Here is a 15,192-nt window from a genome sequence, read left to right on the forward strand (position 1 = left end):
AGTTTTACACTCAACTTTGGGCAGCAAGCCAGTAAAGAAGTTTCCTCCTGCCAACCTATGACGTCGCTGATAGCAAGAACTGGCAGGTTCACTTCAGCAAATCTGCTACATTTAACATTGATTTTTTTTGTGCTATGGTTGGGTTAAGGGCAAGATCCACCCAAGATTCAACCAAAGGCAAGATGTGGGATTAAGCAGGGTCAAGGCTAACTGGATTAAGTTGGCCTTCACCCTACTTTAAATTGCAGTTTATCACTTGTATCTAGAGAAATAGTGTAGATGTCATTATTTACCTTGATGGGCGACCGTGGTTCAGGGGGTTGGGAAGCTCATCTTGTAACTGGTTGCCAGTTCGATCCCCAGCTCTATCTGTCCTGGTTGTTGTGTCCTTGGGCAGGACACTTCAGCCTACCGCCTACTGGTGTTGGCCAGAGGGGCCGATGGTACGATATGGCAGCCTCGCTTCTGTCAGTCTGCCCCAGGGCAGCTGTGGCTACAACTGTAGCTTGCCTCCACCAGTGTGTAAATGTGAGAGTGAATCAATAGTGGAATTGTAAAGCGCTTTGAGTGTCTAGAAAAGCGCTATATAAATGCAATCCATTATTGATGATAATTTTAATTAAATACAGTGGATTTTGTATTAATACAACTTTATTTTTATTTATTTTTTTTACTTTTATTTAGGTAGCTAAATAATTTAGGTGTATATCTGTACAACAAAGTAAAATGGGCTGAGTGGAAAAGAACCAAAGAATTTTAAACATACTACCAGGCCTGAGTTGCTTTCTTATATTCTTCACTCAGAATTAAGTCAGTATTTTGGTGACTTTTAAGTTACACGTTGATGATATACTTTGAACGTGAGGTGTGAAACAAATGCAAATGAAGAACATAACATGATGAAATGAACATTATAAGTTGTTGTGTCTGCAAAGTTTCATTCAGTTTGGCACATCTTTTAAGGAGGACATAGGGTATATACATACACCATACATGTTGTAACATTGTCTTTTTTTCACTAATTTCAGTGAACCACCCTATTGAATAGCCCCAAAAGTGACGTACAGCTGTGTTTTTGAGGGTGAACTGAGAAGCACAGTAATTATCAGGTTAAATCTATTGTCCTTATAGTTTCTAAAATTCAATTCAATCAATTTTACAAAGCATTTTTGTTGATAAGTGTCCCAGTCCAGTCTATTCTCCTAAATTACCCATTTGGGTACAGTTATTTATTCTCCACAATATCACAACCCATGTGTGGCACATAGGTGAAGATTACTTACAGAGTTTAGCATTAATTAAATGTTAAATCAGACCAGTTGAGCAAGACTAAACCATAGTCACATAGACCCCCCCACACCCCACACTAAGTATTATGTCAACCTCTTGAAACCAACTCCTGCTGTTGGTCTGGTTCTTTGGGCTCATTAGCCTGTGCTGGTAATAAAAACAGCCCTACTCCTGATGGCAGCTCAATATCACACAGACATGACAACTCTGAAAATCTATTAGATTAAAAACACAACACACATATGGTTTCTAATCAGTAATTTAAATAAGGGTTAGGGGTATAAATATGTTCCCTGCTTGTTGGATTAACTGAGCAAAAGAACCTGGTAGCTCATAAAAAAACCAAAACCCTGTGTATTGCAGAAACTTACATACAGATAAATAAAAACTTAGCAGATATAACGTAACCTTGTGTTAGCATCTCTCACTTAACTGTGTGTGGCAGGAGGCTTTCATGTGCTGCTACTCTTAGCAAGAAAGAGACATTTATGAAAATTGGACAAAATAAACTTTTTTTTTGTGCCACACTAAAGAAAAATAAATGTTTTAACTGATGTATTTAAGGACCAGAATCATGTTTGTGTGCAGCTAATACTATGTAAGCGAGCCTTATGTTGATTCATTGATTTCAAAGATCAATGAACATCTTTGACTTGGTCTCTGTTGGTGGGCTGCAGGTGCACACAGAGGTGAGGTCAACCTTTGATGGTATCTGTCAGACAGGCTCAGGGCGTACACTGCAGAAAACTCAAATTAATGTAAAGGACATGTAAAACAAAGCACCGAAACACTAGCATAGCTATCGATACTCTTCCAGTTCCCGCCCAAAGGTACAGGAGAAGGAGTAGGAGGTGTCTTCCTCCTGGATAAAGCTGCACCTGCGCCCTGCCTCCTGTCTCCTCGTCACCTCACCGCCCACCGGTTTGTTTCCTGCTCGTCACTCTGTTGTTGTGTCTGAGCTACAGCGCTTCTTTTTCAACTTCAGCCACCACATCATGGAGTCCTAAAAAAACGCTTTCCCCTGTGAAATGCGGAGTGACGAGTGACAAACCGGACAGCGAAGGGCCACCTCTGTCGGGAGGGAGAGTGGGGGGAAATGCAGGACACAACCGACAAAGCAGCCTCCGGGAACCCGGCTGGAGACAGCGGCACAACCGCAGAGCAGGTAGGAGCAATGCAACTTTGTTATTCTGGCTTTCACCGCATCATACAGGACTCTGTGCAGGTGTAAGACACACGCCAGCGTCTTGATGTAACCCCAGAAGCCCGTTACGAGCAGTTCAATGTCACCAACGGGCGCTTTCAGTTGTCTGAAAGATACCGTGTTCAGATGAGGCGGTCCAACCTGTCCGCCTACATTGCTCTCAGGCTTTTCCTCTTCGTCTGCAGCAGATAAAGCCCTTGCCTCGGTTGAGTTGTTCAGCAGTTGTGTTTACCTTAACTTTTCCCCGCTGTGTACATCACACATGCACAATGAGTACTCAGCTAGAAAGACTGGTTCAATAGTGGAGCAAATGTGTAGAAACGGGAAATAAAACGATTCGTTTTCTTCTGAGGTGTGGCTGTGGTATATTAAGTGACTGTGAGGGTGTTTGGGGGTTATAATTGAAAATGATTGCTGCTACTTGTTATTCTAAGCCCCCACTCTTTAAATCTCAATGGGACAACTTATAAAATATATCTCGATTTTAATCGTTAGTTAATCGTCGAAGAATAGTAATCACCACAAGAAACAAGAGTAACTGTAACCTTAAAGAAGTTTTGTTTTGTTTTTTGACCAACAGATTTTACCATGTGCATCAGATTGTCCACATCATATCTGTTTGATGAAGTGTGTAAAAGCCAGTCATACAAAATATCTCAGACATGCTACATTATGGGCTCAAAAGTTGTAATGTAGTTTAATTCAAACAAAAAATACAAATACAAAATAAAAAAATACAAAAAACTGCTTGATGGTGTCAACAAATGTTTTTAAGTACAAAAAGGAGTAGATGGAAGTTTAACACTTATCAAGACCTACTCCCCTTATGTAAAAAAAGAAAAAAAAAATATTATAATGCTAGCTAAACTTTAAACAGGCCTTGTACATCCTCAGTAGCTATAGAAACGTGCACATAATGATGATAAATGACAATGGTAATATCCAGATAACAGTGTGTGAGAACTCAACTCAGCAACTTCTTTTACAGAAGCAAATCATCCTCATGTTCATGTAGTTTGTTTGTTTGTTTGTTTGTTTTTATGCAATAATACATTGGCGTTCAATGTGTTTAAAAATGGGAGGGAAACGTGAACTATATAACAATGCAGTAACAATGCTTAAAGCAGAAGCCCTGTTGTTATCTTAATCAGACTTCCTCCCTGTGTGTGCGGACATCAAAACCAGTTCCTCCTTTGTTTCAGAATCAGAATCAGAATCAGAAAGGGTTTTATTGCCAAATGTTGAGCAGGTTTACAACATTAGGAAATTGCTGCGGTGCTTAGTGCAAACATACTGTCATAAATAACGCTTAAATAGACATGAGAAAAAATAAATAAATAAATAAAATAAAATAAAATAAAAAATAAGAATAAGAATTAAAAGTGCTAAGTAGATAGATATATACATGATATATACATGAGTGCAGGTGGTGATCAGTGCCAAACATGGAATGATGCAGTGAACACAGCGTAGGGTCATGTGTTAGTGGTGGGAACAGTCATACGGTTATTGTTCATGTGTCCAACAGCAGAGGGGAAGAAACTGTTCTTATGGCGAGAGGTTCTGGTGCGAATGGACCGGAGCCTCCTGCCTGAGGGGAGCAGGTTAAACAGACTGTGTCCAGGATGAGAAGGGTCAGCTGAGATCCGAGCTGCACGCCCCAGTGTCCTGGAGGTGTACAGGTCCTGCAGAGATGGGAGTCTGCAGCCAATCACCTTCTCAGCAGAGCGCACAACACGCTGCAGTCTCTGTTTGTCCCTGATAGTGGCTCCAGCGTACCACACGGTGATGGAGGATGTGAGGATGGACTCGATGATTGCAGTGTAGAATTGCATCATCGTCCGTGTTGGCAGGTTGAATTTCTTCAGCTGCCTCAGGAAGTACATCCTCTGCTGGGCTTTCTTAATGACGGAGGTGATGGTGGGCTCCCACTTCAGGTCCTGGGTGATGGTGGTACCCAGGAAGCGGAATGAGTCCACAGAGGTGATGGGGGTGTCAGTCAGGATGATGGGGGGGAGTGGGGCTGTGTGCTTCCTGAAGTCCACAATAATCTCCACTGTCTTCTGGGCATTCAGCACCAGGTTGTTGTGGCTGCACCAGGACACCAGACGTTCAACCTCCCTCCTGTAGGCAGACTCATCCCCGTCCGAGATGAGTCCAATAACGGTGGTGTCATCTGCAAACTTGATTAGCTTGACAGACTGGTGGGTGGAGGTGCAGCAGTTGGTATACAGGGAGAAGAGCAGAGGAGAAAGAACACAGCCCTGAGGGGAGCCGGTGCTGATGGTCCGGGAGTCCGAGACTTTCTTTCCCAGCCTCACGTGCTGCTTCCTGTCCGTCAGGAAGTCAGTGATCCACCGGCAGATGGGATCAGGCACATTCATCTGGGAAAGCTTGCCTTGGAGATGGTCTGGAAGGATGGTGTTGAAGGCAGAGCTGAAGTCCACAAACAGGATCCTGGCGTAGGTTCCTGGGGAGTCCAGATGCTGTAGGATGAAGTGTAGGGCCATGTTGATGGCGTCATCTACAGACCTGTTGGCTCTGTACGCAAACTGCAGGGGGTCCAGGAGGGGGGCCGTGAGGGTCTTGAGATAGGAGAGAACCAGGCGCTCAAATGACTTCATGACCACAGATGTCAGAGCCACAGGTCTGTAGTCATTTAGTCCAGTGATCCTTGGTTTCTTGGGGACAGGGATTATGGTAGAGGACTTGAAGCAGGCAGGCACATGACATGCCTGCAGTGAGGAGTTGAAAATGCCAGAAAACACTGGGGCCAGCTCGTTTGCACAGTGTCTGAGGGTGGCAGGAGACACACCGTCTGGGCCGGGAGCTTTTCGAGCATTCAGATTCTTAAACTGCTTCCTCACACCTGCTTCATGAATATGAAGAGTAGTGGTGGGAGGAGGTGGTGTGAAATCCCCCTTTGTGTGGGGTGAGGAGGGGGGTTTAGAGGTAGATGGTGCGCAGGAAGGAAGAGGAACAGGAAGCAATAGATCAGTGGACAGTTTTAAGGAGATAGAAAAGTTAAACCACACGCTAAGTGTGTGTGCCTGTTCTTGGTTTTTGTACTTGACTGCAAACAAACCTTGTCAGACAAAAGCAAACAGAACAGTCAGTCACAGTCAGTTCCTCATATGTATTTACATCAGAGTTACCATGTATTTCCCCTCTCATTTCAACATCCTAACAATGTAATTTGATGTTTTGTTGTTGTTGTTGTTGTTGTTTTTAGAATAAAGTACATATGAATGGAAATACAGTCACACAAAATGGTTTCAACCCGCCAAGTACACCTACACCACAGCCACAGTCTGAATGCCAACTACCTACTCCAACACCGATTGTCCAGAGGGAGCAGTGGGGTGGAAAGTATGAGTTCCTGCTCTCCTGCATTGGATACTGCGTGGGACTGGGAAACGTGTGGAGGTTCCCCTACCTTTGTTACCGCAATGGGGGAGGTGAGTGGTCCATAGTCAAATGCTTGTCGTGCATGCGTGCGTGTGTGTGTGTTAATCATTGTTTGCAACACTCATTTGTGCATGAGGCACTCTTTGCCCTGCCCTTGGGTGTGTGTGCTTCTCATCATGCTGATTTATTTGGCACACTCTTTCCAGAGCACGCCATGACAGCCTCTGGAAAGACTGAGGAGAGTGGGAACTACATCACAAAGCATTCACTAATCCTCTAATTAGGGACAATGTTTTTCCTCGATTACACGCCAGAAATGGGGTTTACTTTTTGATCCCAGCCTTAAGTAATACACATCTCTTTTTGAAAAGCGTACATGTTGCAGCTTGTCTGACAGTAAAGTCAGATTATGTCTATATTGCATTTTTATAAGTTAGCCTGCTGCTACAGGCTGCCTGCATCCACAAACCAAGTCGTTATTATTGAGTCGTCTCCCTCCCTTCATTAAAGAGGCCTGTTTCTAATCTTCACAGGTGTCTTTCTCATCCCCTATTTCATCATGCTTATTGTTACGGGTGTTCCGCTCTTCCTCATGGAGCTGAGTTTAGGTCAGTATGGAGCAGCCGGCCCGATCACTGTGTGGAAATGCTGCCCTCTGCTCAAAGGTAATGACCTCCTATTGCAGGAATTTTTTTGTAAGTAATTACAGAAAGCAGAAGCAAATCGGTGGAAAGACTTTGGAAACTTTAGCATGGTGTCTGCATGGTGATTTCATACTGGGGGTACTTTATTCCAGTTAGTTAGAACAAAATATTTGACCACAGTTATGCAGCATTTCTGTTTGAATTTGAAGGATTTGTGTGAGCAGAATCTCCGATTGACGTCAAAATGCCAGCGTCACCAGTCAGACCAGACATTATAGTTCATGCAAATAGCTGCTGAGTGACTCAAAACAAATTGCTGCCTCACTACTTATGGCTTACCTTAAAATGCTTGGCTTCTCAGAAACTAATTTTAACCCTGTAAGAAATGTCTTACTTGTGCTAGGGAGTGGTCATGCCAGCAGGCTTATTTAAGAGAAAGGTGAGACGGAGTTCCTCATAAAAGGAAAAAGGAAGTGAACGTTTTTAATGTTAGCAAGAATAACACTGGCTGTCGGCAATAGTGCGATCAAGGGTGATAAACTCTGCAGTGATTGTTAAATGTCAGTATTATTTCTTTTTGCCAGTTTAAGCACCATGTTCTGAAACTAATGTCTTACATACAGTTTGCCTTACACAGTAGAACATTTGCTTTTGTCTGAGGTACTCATGTCCCTCTCTGTGTTTTTACACAGGGATTGGGATTGGGATGCTGTGTGTGTCCACACTGGTGTGTCTCTACTATAACGTTATTATAGCGTGGACATTTTACTACCTGGGCAGCTCATTCCAGAGCCCTCTGCCCTGGTCCTGTGAGGCCCTCGCCAATGCAGCTATCTGTAGTGGTAACATCACTGCCAATGACTCCACTGGTAAAGTCCTCACCCCGACAGAAATTTTCTGGAAGTAAGTGCTTTATTTGCATGGTCATTTTATATAAATGAATAAATCAGTGTTGTTTTTAAGGTTGTACATTATATGAAATGTTTTATTAAAAGAAAAAAGTAATGCGTAGCAAGGGTTTAATTTGCAAAGTATTTTTTTTTTAACTTCTATACTATGGCTGCATCAAAATGACAGCAATGCAAAGGCACTGGTATGTCTCTAAGCCACACCTAAGTGACACATTTGATCGTTTTAGCCAACTGTGTCTTAACAATAGGGTGAGAAAAAACATACAAGAGGCTTTGAGCAAATCTGAAATGGCAGCAGGAGCTTTAACTAATCAAATTGCATCAAAACAAAGTGACAAGAATTGTTCTCATTCAAGTCTACTAATTTTAAATTTCTCATACAATTATTTAGGTAATTATAAACCTTGCTGAAGTACTTGCTCAAAATGACTCGACACTTGATCCCAGTCAACTGTTTTTTAGTACTTCACAGCAACACAGTGTTACTACAGAATACATAAGAGTTTCAGTACAGAGCAGTTGTCTGTACAGATAACAACAGCAGTCCGTGGGACATGGTGAATGAATCCCAGAGGCTTTGCACATCATCATTACAAAAAGCACTGTGTTCATGTTTTATCCTTTTAGTCAAAATGCATAATATCACAAGAGCTTTCTTTCATTTTAAGGTGTATAGCCTTATGGGTGGTAATGCAGTCAGTATTTTATTACACTTTACTGCATGCAGGGGGGCCAGAGCTTTTCTGAGCTGTCAAAGAGTGAGGAGATGAGGTGCAGCCTGGACAGGTTGCTAGTCTGTCACAGGGCCAACACAGACGGACAGACAACCATTCATACTCTCCTGTGGGCAATTTAATCCCCAATTAACCTACCCCCACTAACTGCATGTCTTTAGACTATGGCAGAAAGCTGGAGTACCTTGAAAGACATGGAGAGACCATTCAAACTCCACACAGAAAGGCCCTGGCGAGATGGTGGATTCAGTCCCAGGTCCGTCTTGCTGTGAAGCAACAGTGCTAACCACCGTGCCATCGTACTATGCCTTTAGTGAAATTCAATTTGGTTCAATTTTATTTAAGTGAATTAAAAAAAATAAAAGAAATCTGAATATTACAGCCATTGTAGTAGACAAAGAGTACCACAGAAACTGAATTTCACTTCTCTTACTCCCTTGTAGGACATATGGAATGTTTTAGCGTCCAGGACGATGTCATCATAGAAATCCAGACCAACAGCTGTGCCTTGTTTATATAGTTAATGTGTAATAGGTGCTTGTTTGCATAGTTGCCTCACAGCAAAAATGTTTAAATCCAGCCTGGAGCTTTTCTGTGTAGAGTCGGCATGTTCTCCTCAACTTCCTCCTACAGTTAGGCTAATTAGTGATTCTAAATTACCCATAAGTGCAAACGCATGTCTCTCTCTGTTAGCTCTGTGACAGCCCTGTGTATCCTGCCTCTTTCTGATAGCTGGGATAGGCTCCACCCCCCACACAACTCTGAATTGTATAAGTGGGAGAAAACAGATGCGTAATATGTGTGGTCATATTTGTGCTATTTCATCTTGTAGTAAGCAAGTCCTGGGTGTAGTACACAGTGAGGGCCTTCACGATCCAGGCCCTGTGCGGTGGCCCCTGGCCCTGTGTCTACTCGCAGCATGGATCATCATCTTCCTGTGCATGCTCAAGGGCATCCGCAGTTCTGGCAAGGTGACGCAACACAATGTTCTTATTGTCAGCACAGATACAAACTCTTGTGTGGCCTCTGCTCGTATATCATGCTGGCCTCATGTGTGTCCTTGCTGTCTTTGCTTTCAGGTGGTTTATGTGACGGCTACCTTCCCGTACTTTGTGCTCATTGTTTTAATCATCAGAGGGGCCACACTGGAGGGCTCTCTCCAGGGCGTCGCCTTCTACCTCACACCAGACTGGAGCCGCTTGGCTAACGCACAGGTAGATTTGATGGGACAGTGGTAGTTAGTGAACACAGTGTATTGATGCTGCTTTAAAATAACTGCAGATATTTGTGTGTTGTGTTGCAGGTTTGGAATGACGCAGCCTCACAGATCTTCTACTCATTAGGTATTGGTGTCGGGGGGCTGCTCTCTATGGCCTCTTACAATAAGTTTGACAACAATGTCATCCGGTGAGTTTGGGCTCTGTTCTTTTGCTTTGTCATTTGTTTACTTGTTTTTCATGGCTCTGGTAATCATGGTTTGATTTTTGTGTTTGTTTGTTTTCAGGGACACTATAGTTATCACCACAGGAAACTGTTGCACCAGCTTCTTTGCTGGATTTGCTATATTCTCAGTCCTGGGTCACATGGCATACAGGAAGGGCGTTCCTGTGGGAGAAGTGGCAGATACTGGTAGTTTACCTATTTGGCTTCTATAACACAGACAGCGACAATTAATTACTTATATCATGCTTTTTGAAATGCAATTTTTTCTGTTTACCTTCAGGTCCTGGGTTAGCCTTTGTTGCTTACCCAGAAGCCCTTGCACTGCTGCCAGGCTCGGTGTTCTGGTCAATTATGTTCTTCCTCATGCTCTTTATGCTGGGAGTTGATACCCTGGTAAGGCTGCACTCTATACAAAGATAGCAGCATAAATATAGGTCTAACATACGGATACCACCTATTAATGTTTTACACCTTCTTAATGCTTCACAGTTTGGAAACATGGAGGGCATCACTACGGCCGTGCTAGATGAGTTTCCTCACCTCCGTGGAAACCCACTGCAAAAGTCCTTATTCTTGGGTGCTTTGTGTTTTTTCTTTTACCTGATGGGCCTCCTGTTAGTCACTGATGTGAGTATGTTTGTTTTCAATGAGGAGTCTGACGTGTCTGCATGCTTCATATGATCAGAAAGAGTCATATTTCCCATGCTGTCTGTCTATACAGGGAGGAATTTACTGGTTCACTCTCATTGACTCCTTCAGCACTAGTTTCGGCCTCATCATCATCACCCTCTTCATGTGCATTGGCATCTCCTTCTTCTATGGTATCTCATCTCACAGCCCTCATATTCACAATAAACTCCTTTAACCATGTCACTCCTTTTTTGATCATTTCAGTGACTGACTTGCTGTATGGCAAGTTTGTTTGTTTTCCCGCATTTTATTTTTTGAATAGAACATTGATCGTATTTTTTTACATTCTGTTTTCTTGGTCGAATGATGAGTATTTTTTTTAATGATCTTCCTTGTATTTCAATGTTTGTTTTCTTCCTAATTTGTTTTTTATTAGGCGTCAACCAGTTTTGTCAAGACATTTTGGATATGATTCGCCACTGCCCTCCCTGGTGTGGCAAAGTGCTGATTTACTTCAAAGCATGCTGGGTTTTCTGCACTCCGTTTCTTCTACTGGTGAGTTTACACTTGAACTGATATCGATATTGGTTGTTAGTAGATAACAACAGCACTGGTGACGGCTAACAAATGCTTGTTAAAATATCTCTCTAATAAATCGAAGAATCTTTGCATGCAGGTCTCAGTGTGCCTGGCTGTTTCTTGCTTTTCTTTGCATCCCTTCACCCAAAAGTTCAGACTTAGCAGGACTATTGTGAGATGTCTGAGCAAATGCAGTGTTGAGGTTGTTGTTTTCTGCTAGCTTTCACAGCTCTAGCACAACTTTCTGTCTCCCGTTCACCACAGGATCCATATGTTTGATTTGGCACAGATTTTATGGCACATGCCCTTCCTCACCCCACCTTTCCATTTACCCAGTCTAGGGACCAACACTTGGAGTACACTAGCTTTTGAGCCCATGAGGTGTGGTTTGTGACTCCTCTTGGTCTTTAAGTGGGAATCTCTGTGCATAAGGTGAATGTGTCCGTCATGAGGCATTTAGAGAAAGCCTGTAAATTGTAGCCACAGTAAATAACCCTTGTTGTGCACAACCTAACAGACAACATACAAGTTTTGATATTCTTTTTAATTACATTTTTTTTAAGGTGGCTGACTTCAAGTCCAGAAGCTATAAAGCTGCTTTATCTTAAATGTTTTACATTCTGTGATCTAAATTATCTTATTCTGTTTCCATTATTGTTTATCTGGCACAGCTATTATGGGATGAATAAGTAAAAAAAAAAAAACCCACTTCTGGTAGCTGTGGTGATACTGCTAACTGTAGCACACATTATATGCTTGTTGATTTGTATCATTTTAAAACCAAATTCCTCCCTTTGTTATTTATGCTGCTGCTTCTAAAGCATGAACTTGGCATCCAGCGGGTAAATCTGTTAGCATCTGCATTCAAGTGTACCAGTGAACCTTTAGTAAAAGCGCGAAAGAGAGTTCATAGTATCCTATTAAATGACTGAAGGGTTTGACTCAGAAACTAACAAAGGAACTAAAATGACATCACTCATTTGAAAGCGTCAGTTGCCCACTGTGCTGACATCTTTGGGGCAGGTAAATAATTGAAGAGGAGAAACTGGAATTCGATCTGCAGTTTTTCTGTGCCGGCCCTCCTCTCTGCTTCTTTTTGTGTTGAGATGAAATGATCCTCTGCTCACTCTGTGCTTTTCCCGTTGCATAGTTCATCCTGACATACATCTTCATTGAGATGTACAGAACGTCACTCCACTACGGCGACTATGTGTATCCACTGTGGGGTAAAGCCTTAGGTGTGTGCATGGGGGCCACCTGCTGTTTACAGATCCTCATCTGGGCTATCGTCGCCATCACCAGAGAAACTGGAACACTGAAAGAAGTCAGTATCACCACTCATTAACGTACACTACTGTCACAGTAGCAGTCTTAAGTGGGTTTGTGATTATCTCTGGCTTTCTCTCTCTTTGTTTTGACAGCGTTTCCAGAAATCAATCCGACCACTAAATTCCTGGAGGCAAAATAACCTGAACAGCACTGTGAGAGCAGAGGCGCACGTAGAGCCTGAGCAAGTGGACACCCCGTACACAGTCACGCTCACCGACATGGACATTACTGCGATGACGTGGGACATGGGAAGCCAGGCATAAGGGAACAGAGCATTTGTGAATACACCATGATGAGCAGACTTTGCTCTAAACAGATAGAGGAATTTACTATTTTGTTACTGGCTGAGGTTCAGCTCTGGAGGCTATGCTCGCTCACACTGTGTCCTGTGTCAGGGCAGTATCGAATACCTGCTATATTTATACTATTATGTACATAAATATAGATTTTTCAAATTCTTTTTCACTGCTTAGAATGTAAGGCTACGAGGTTTTAGAGGAAGCTTGGATTATCATATATATGCAGGATTTAATGAGAATGCGTCAATGAAGATGATGTTGCAATGTAAATGCTGAACTTATTTATTATTATAGTAGCACAGTGCAATGAACTGCTACTGACAGTTGCCAGCAGCTGCTGTCCAAGGAGGAAAATAACTTTGTGACAGTTACCCTTCATGCCACTGATGGAACCAGAGAAGTGACCACGAATCATCATGCTTTCAGACTAAATGGCGTTGAAACATAGCTGCACTGAAGCAAGAATATTTTAAATTCCATTTTAAAATGAATGATTGCGAAAATGATTGGTAGAATAAATACATTATTTATACAATATGTTGCCAAATGAACTATTTCTCATGGTATTGTCTGTATTTCAATGCAAGAAGACTCCTGACTCTGAACATTTGCATTTCAAATAACCAGGTTCCCGCAGTTATGCAGAAGATGTAGTGTTTGCGTCATGTCTAGTGAAAACTTGTCTTTGCTCATCTAAATACAACTGAGTAACAACTAAATACTAAAATAGTACTGTAGATAGATTTGCTTGTTTTTTCTCTTAATTTGACTGATACTTGAATTTGACAGTCGTTTACTCTCACTTTTATTTTTAGTTGTGTTTTTTGTTTGTTTTTTAAGTGGAAAGCTAATTAAGTCATTTGAGTTAAATGTACTCTGGACATGCTTTTTGTTGGGGTTTTAAATTTGCCCCCCATTTGCAACAATCTTCTGTGTTGTAAAGTTGATGACAGTAACATCAGAACATACAGGGTAGAAATTACATGAAGACCCTTTAGTGTTCATCTGTTTAAGAGGGCTCACAGAACCTGTCTTCTCAGATTAAGCATTTAAAGCCTGAACCATGAAATAATTGCCAAGAAATTAATTTTTTTGGAAAATGTGCAATTGCTTATTTAATTTTCTGAAGTTGAAAACAAAAGTATAAATTTGCAGGTTTTAGTTTTAATTTAGCTTTTTTGCAAGCTATTGCTTAAAAATGTATTGTGCAATTTACTAGTACGTAAATTATGCGTTTTTAATCCCTTTCTGAATTTCAGAATTACAAAATAAATATCATCACGAGGGTTTTTTATTCTTTTCTTGCAGAATCTCTTCATAAACCTTTACATAAACATTTAAGAACATTTTTCTTCGGTTCCTTTTGCTTATTGTATATTTTTTATAGTGGCCAATTAAAAACTACTTGAAGCTATGGGTTGAGTATATATAGCCCATAACAGTTTAACTTAACTTAATGAGAAGAATTAGTGTGATCACAGAGGCCAGTCATGTGGTAGTCTGCCTCTTAACAACATCCATTCATTGACCACTTTGTTAGGTACAGCTGTTCAACTACTAATTAGTTACCGGTATATGGCAGCCACTTGATGAGTTCAGGCATATAATCATGGTCAAGATGACCTTATAAGTTTAAACCACACATCAGAATAGGAAGTAAAGATGATTTAAGAGAACTGAGTGTGGTTGTTGTTGCCAGGCAGACTGGTCTCTGTACTTCAGAAACTGCTGATCTACTGGGATTTTTAGACCCAAACATCTCTAGGGTTTACTTAGGGTTTAGTACCAATTAAGCAGCATTCAAATTGTACCACAGTGTATTGCTGCTGACCATGACCAACCCTTTATGACTACCTTAGGATAGGTTCTTCCAACAGGATGATGTGTCATATCACAAAACTCAGATAATTTCAAATTAGTTTCTTGAACATGACTTCAAGTTCACTGTAGTCAAATGGCCACCACAGTCACCATGTTGTGGGTGGAAGATTTGCATCGTGGCCCTGTAACAGAAAAATATGCTGCATTTGTGGGATGTCGTCATATAAGAATGGTTAAAAATCTCTGAGAAATGTTTCCAGCACCTTGCTGAATCTGTGCCACACAAAGTAGTAGTAGTAGTGTGCAATACTGCAAATTTTGGTATCAATCCAATAACGAGTATATACAGGGCCAGTACTGCAATACATAGCAATACCAATACTTTTAACCTATAAAGACAGGCTATAAATAAAGTAGATGTGACTGTCCACACAAAAAAGTTTAGACATTTTTCACAGTGTATGTTTGACACATTTTTTCATTTCCAAATTTTATATATATATATATATATATATATATATATATATATATATATATATATATATATGTACACACACACACACACACATGTATGTATATATATAAATACTAAACTTAACAAAGAAAGTATCAATCCTATTCCACTAGTATGATCCAGTACAAATACCAGCATTGGTATCAATGCTACCAATATTTGGATCGATCAGCCCACCTCTATCACAGAGACTTAAGGCAGTTCTGAAGGCAAAAGGGGGTCCAAGCCTTTAGTGGCAAAGTGAACCTAATAACATGGCTGGTGAAATGTATTTCCACATGAAAGTAGGATGCTACTAATAGACAATAGAGGTGATCGAGGATCCTCTAACTAGGTAATGTGTACCAAAAGCTTGTAGCACAAGTTACTTGTGAATTTTTGCCACC

The 15,192-nt window shown here is 41.3% G+C and overlaps 1 protein-coding gene across 1 annotated transcript; it reads left to right on the forward strand.

The window, feature by feature from the left end:
• The first annotated feature begins 2,159 nt into the window (after positions 1-2,159).
• Positions 2,160-13,750, forward strand: slc6a7 (solute carrier family 6 member 7). The gene is made up of 14 exons (XM_084942003.1): positions 2,160-2,455; positions 5,727-5,952; positions 6,436-6,567; positions 7,239-7,449; positions 9,024-9,162; positions 9,271-9,405; positions 9,495-9,598; positions 9,696-9,820; positions 9,915-10,027; positions 10,124-10,261; positions 10,356-10,455; positions 10,701-10,819; positions 11,994-12,167; positions 12,265-13,750. The coding sequence occupies exons 1-14, from the start codon at positions 2,387-2,389 to the stop codon at positions 12,433-12,435; spliced, it is 1,956 nt and encodes a 651-aa protein (XP_084798129.1). The 5' UTR covers positions 2,160-2,386; the 3' UTR covers positions 12,436-13,750.
• Positions 13,751-15,192: the final 1,442 nt, after the last annotated feature.

Source organism: Perissodus microlepis, chromosome 10 (genome assembly GCF_051167445.1).
Source record: "Perissodus microlepis isolate ML-2025 ecotype Zambia chromosome 10, ASM5116744v1, whole genome shotgun sequence".
NCBI lineage: Eukaryota > Metazoa > Chordata > Actinopteri > Cichliformes > Cichlidae > Perissodus > Perissodus microlepis.

Excerpts from the sequence above, each read along its gene's own strand:
- slc6a7 (XM_084942003.1), top strand. The coding sequence starts at position 2,387 with ATGCAGGACACAACCGACAAAGCAGCCTCCGGGAACCCGGCTGGAGAC. Across the intron at positions 9,163-9,270 it reads GCATCCGCAGTTCTGGCAAG|GTGGTTTATGTGACGGCTAC; the intron begins GTGACGCAACAC and ends CTTTGCTTTCAG. Across the intron at positions 9,599-9,695 it reads TTTGACAACAATGTCATCCG|GGACACTATAGTTATCACCA; the intron begins GTGAGTTTGGGC and ends GTTTGTTTTCAG.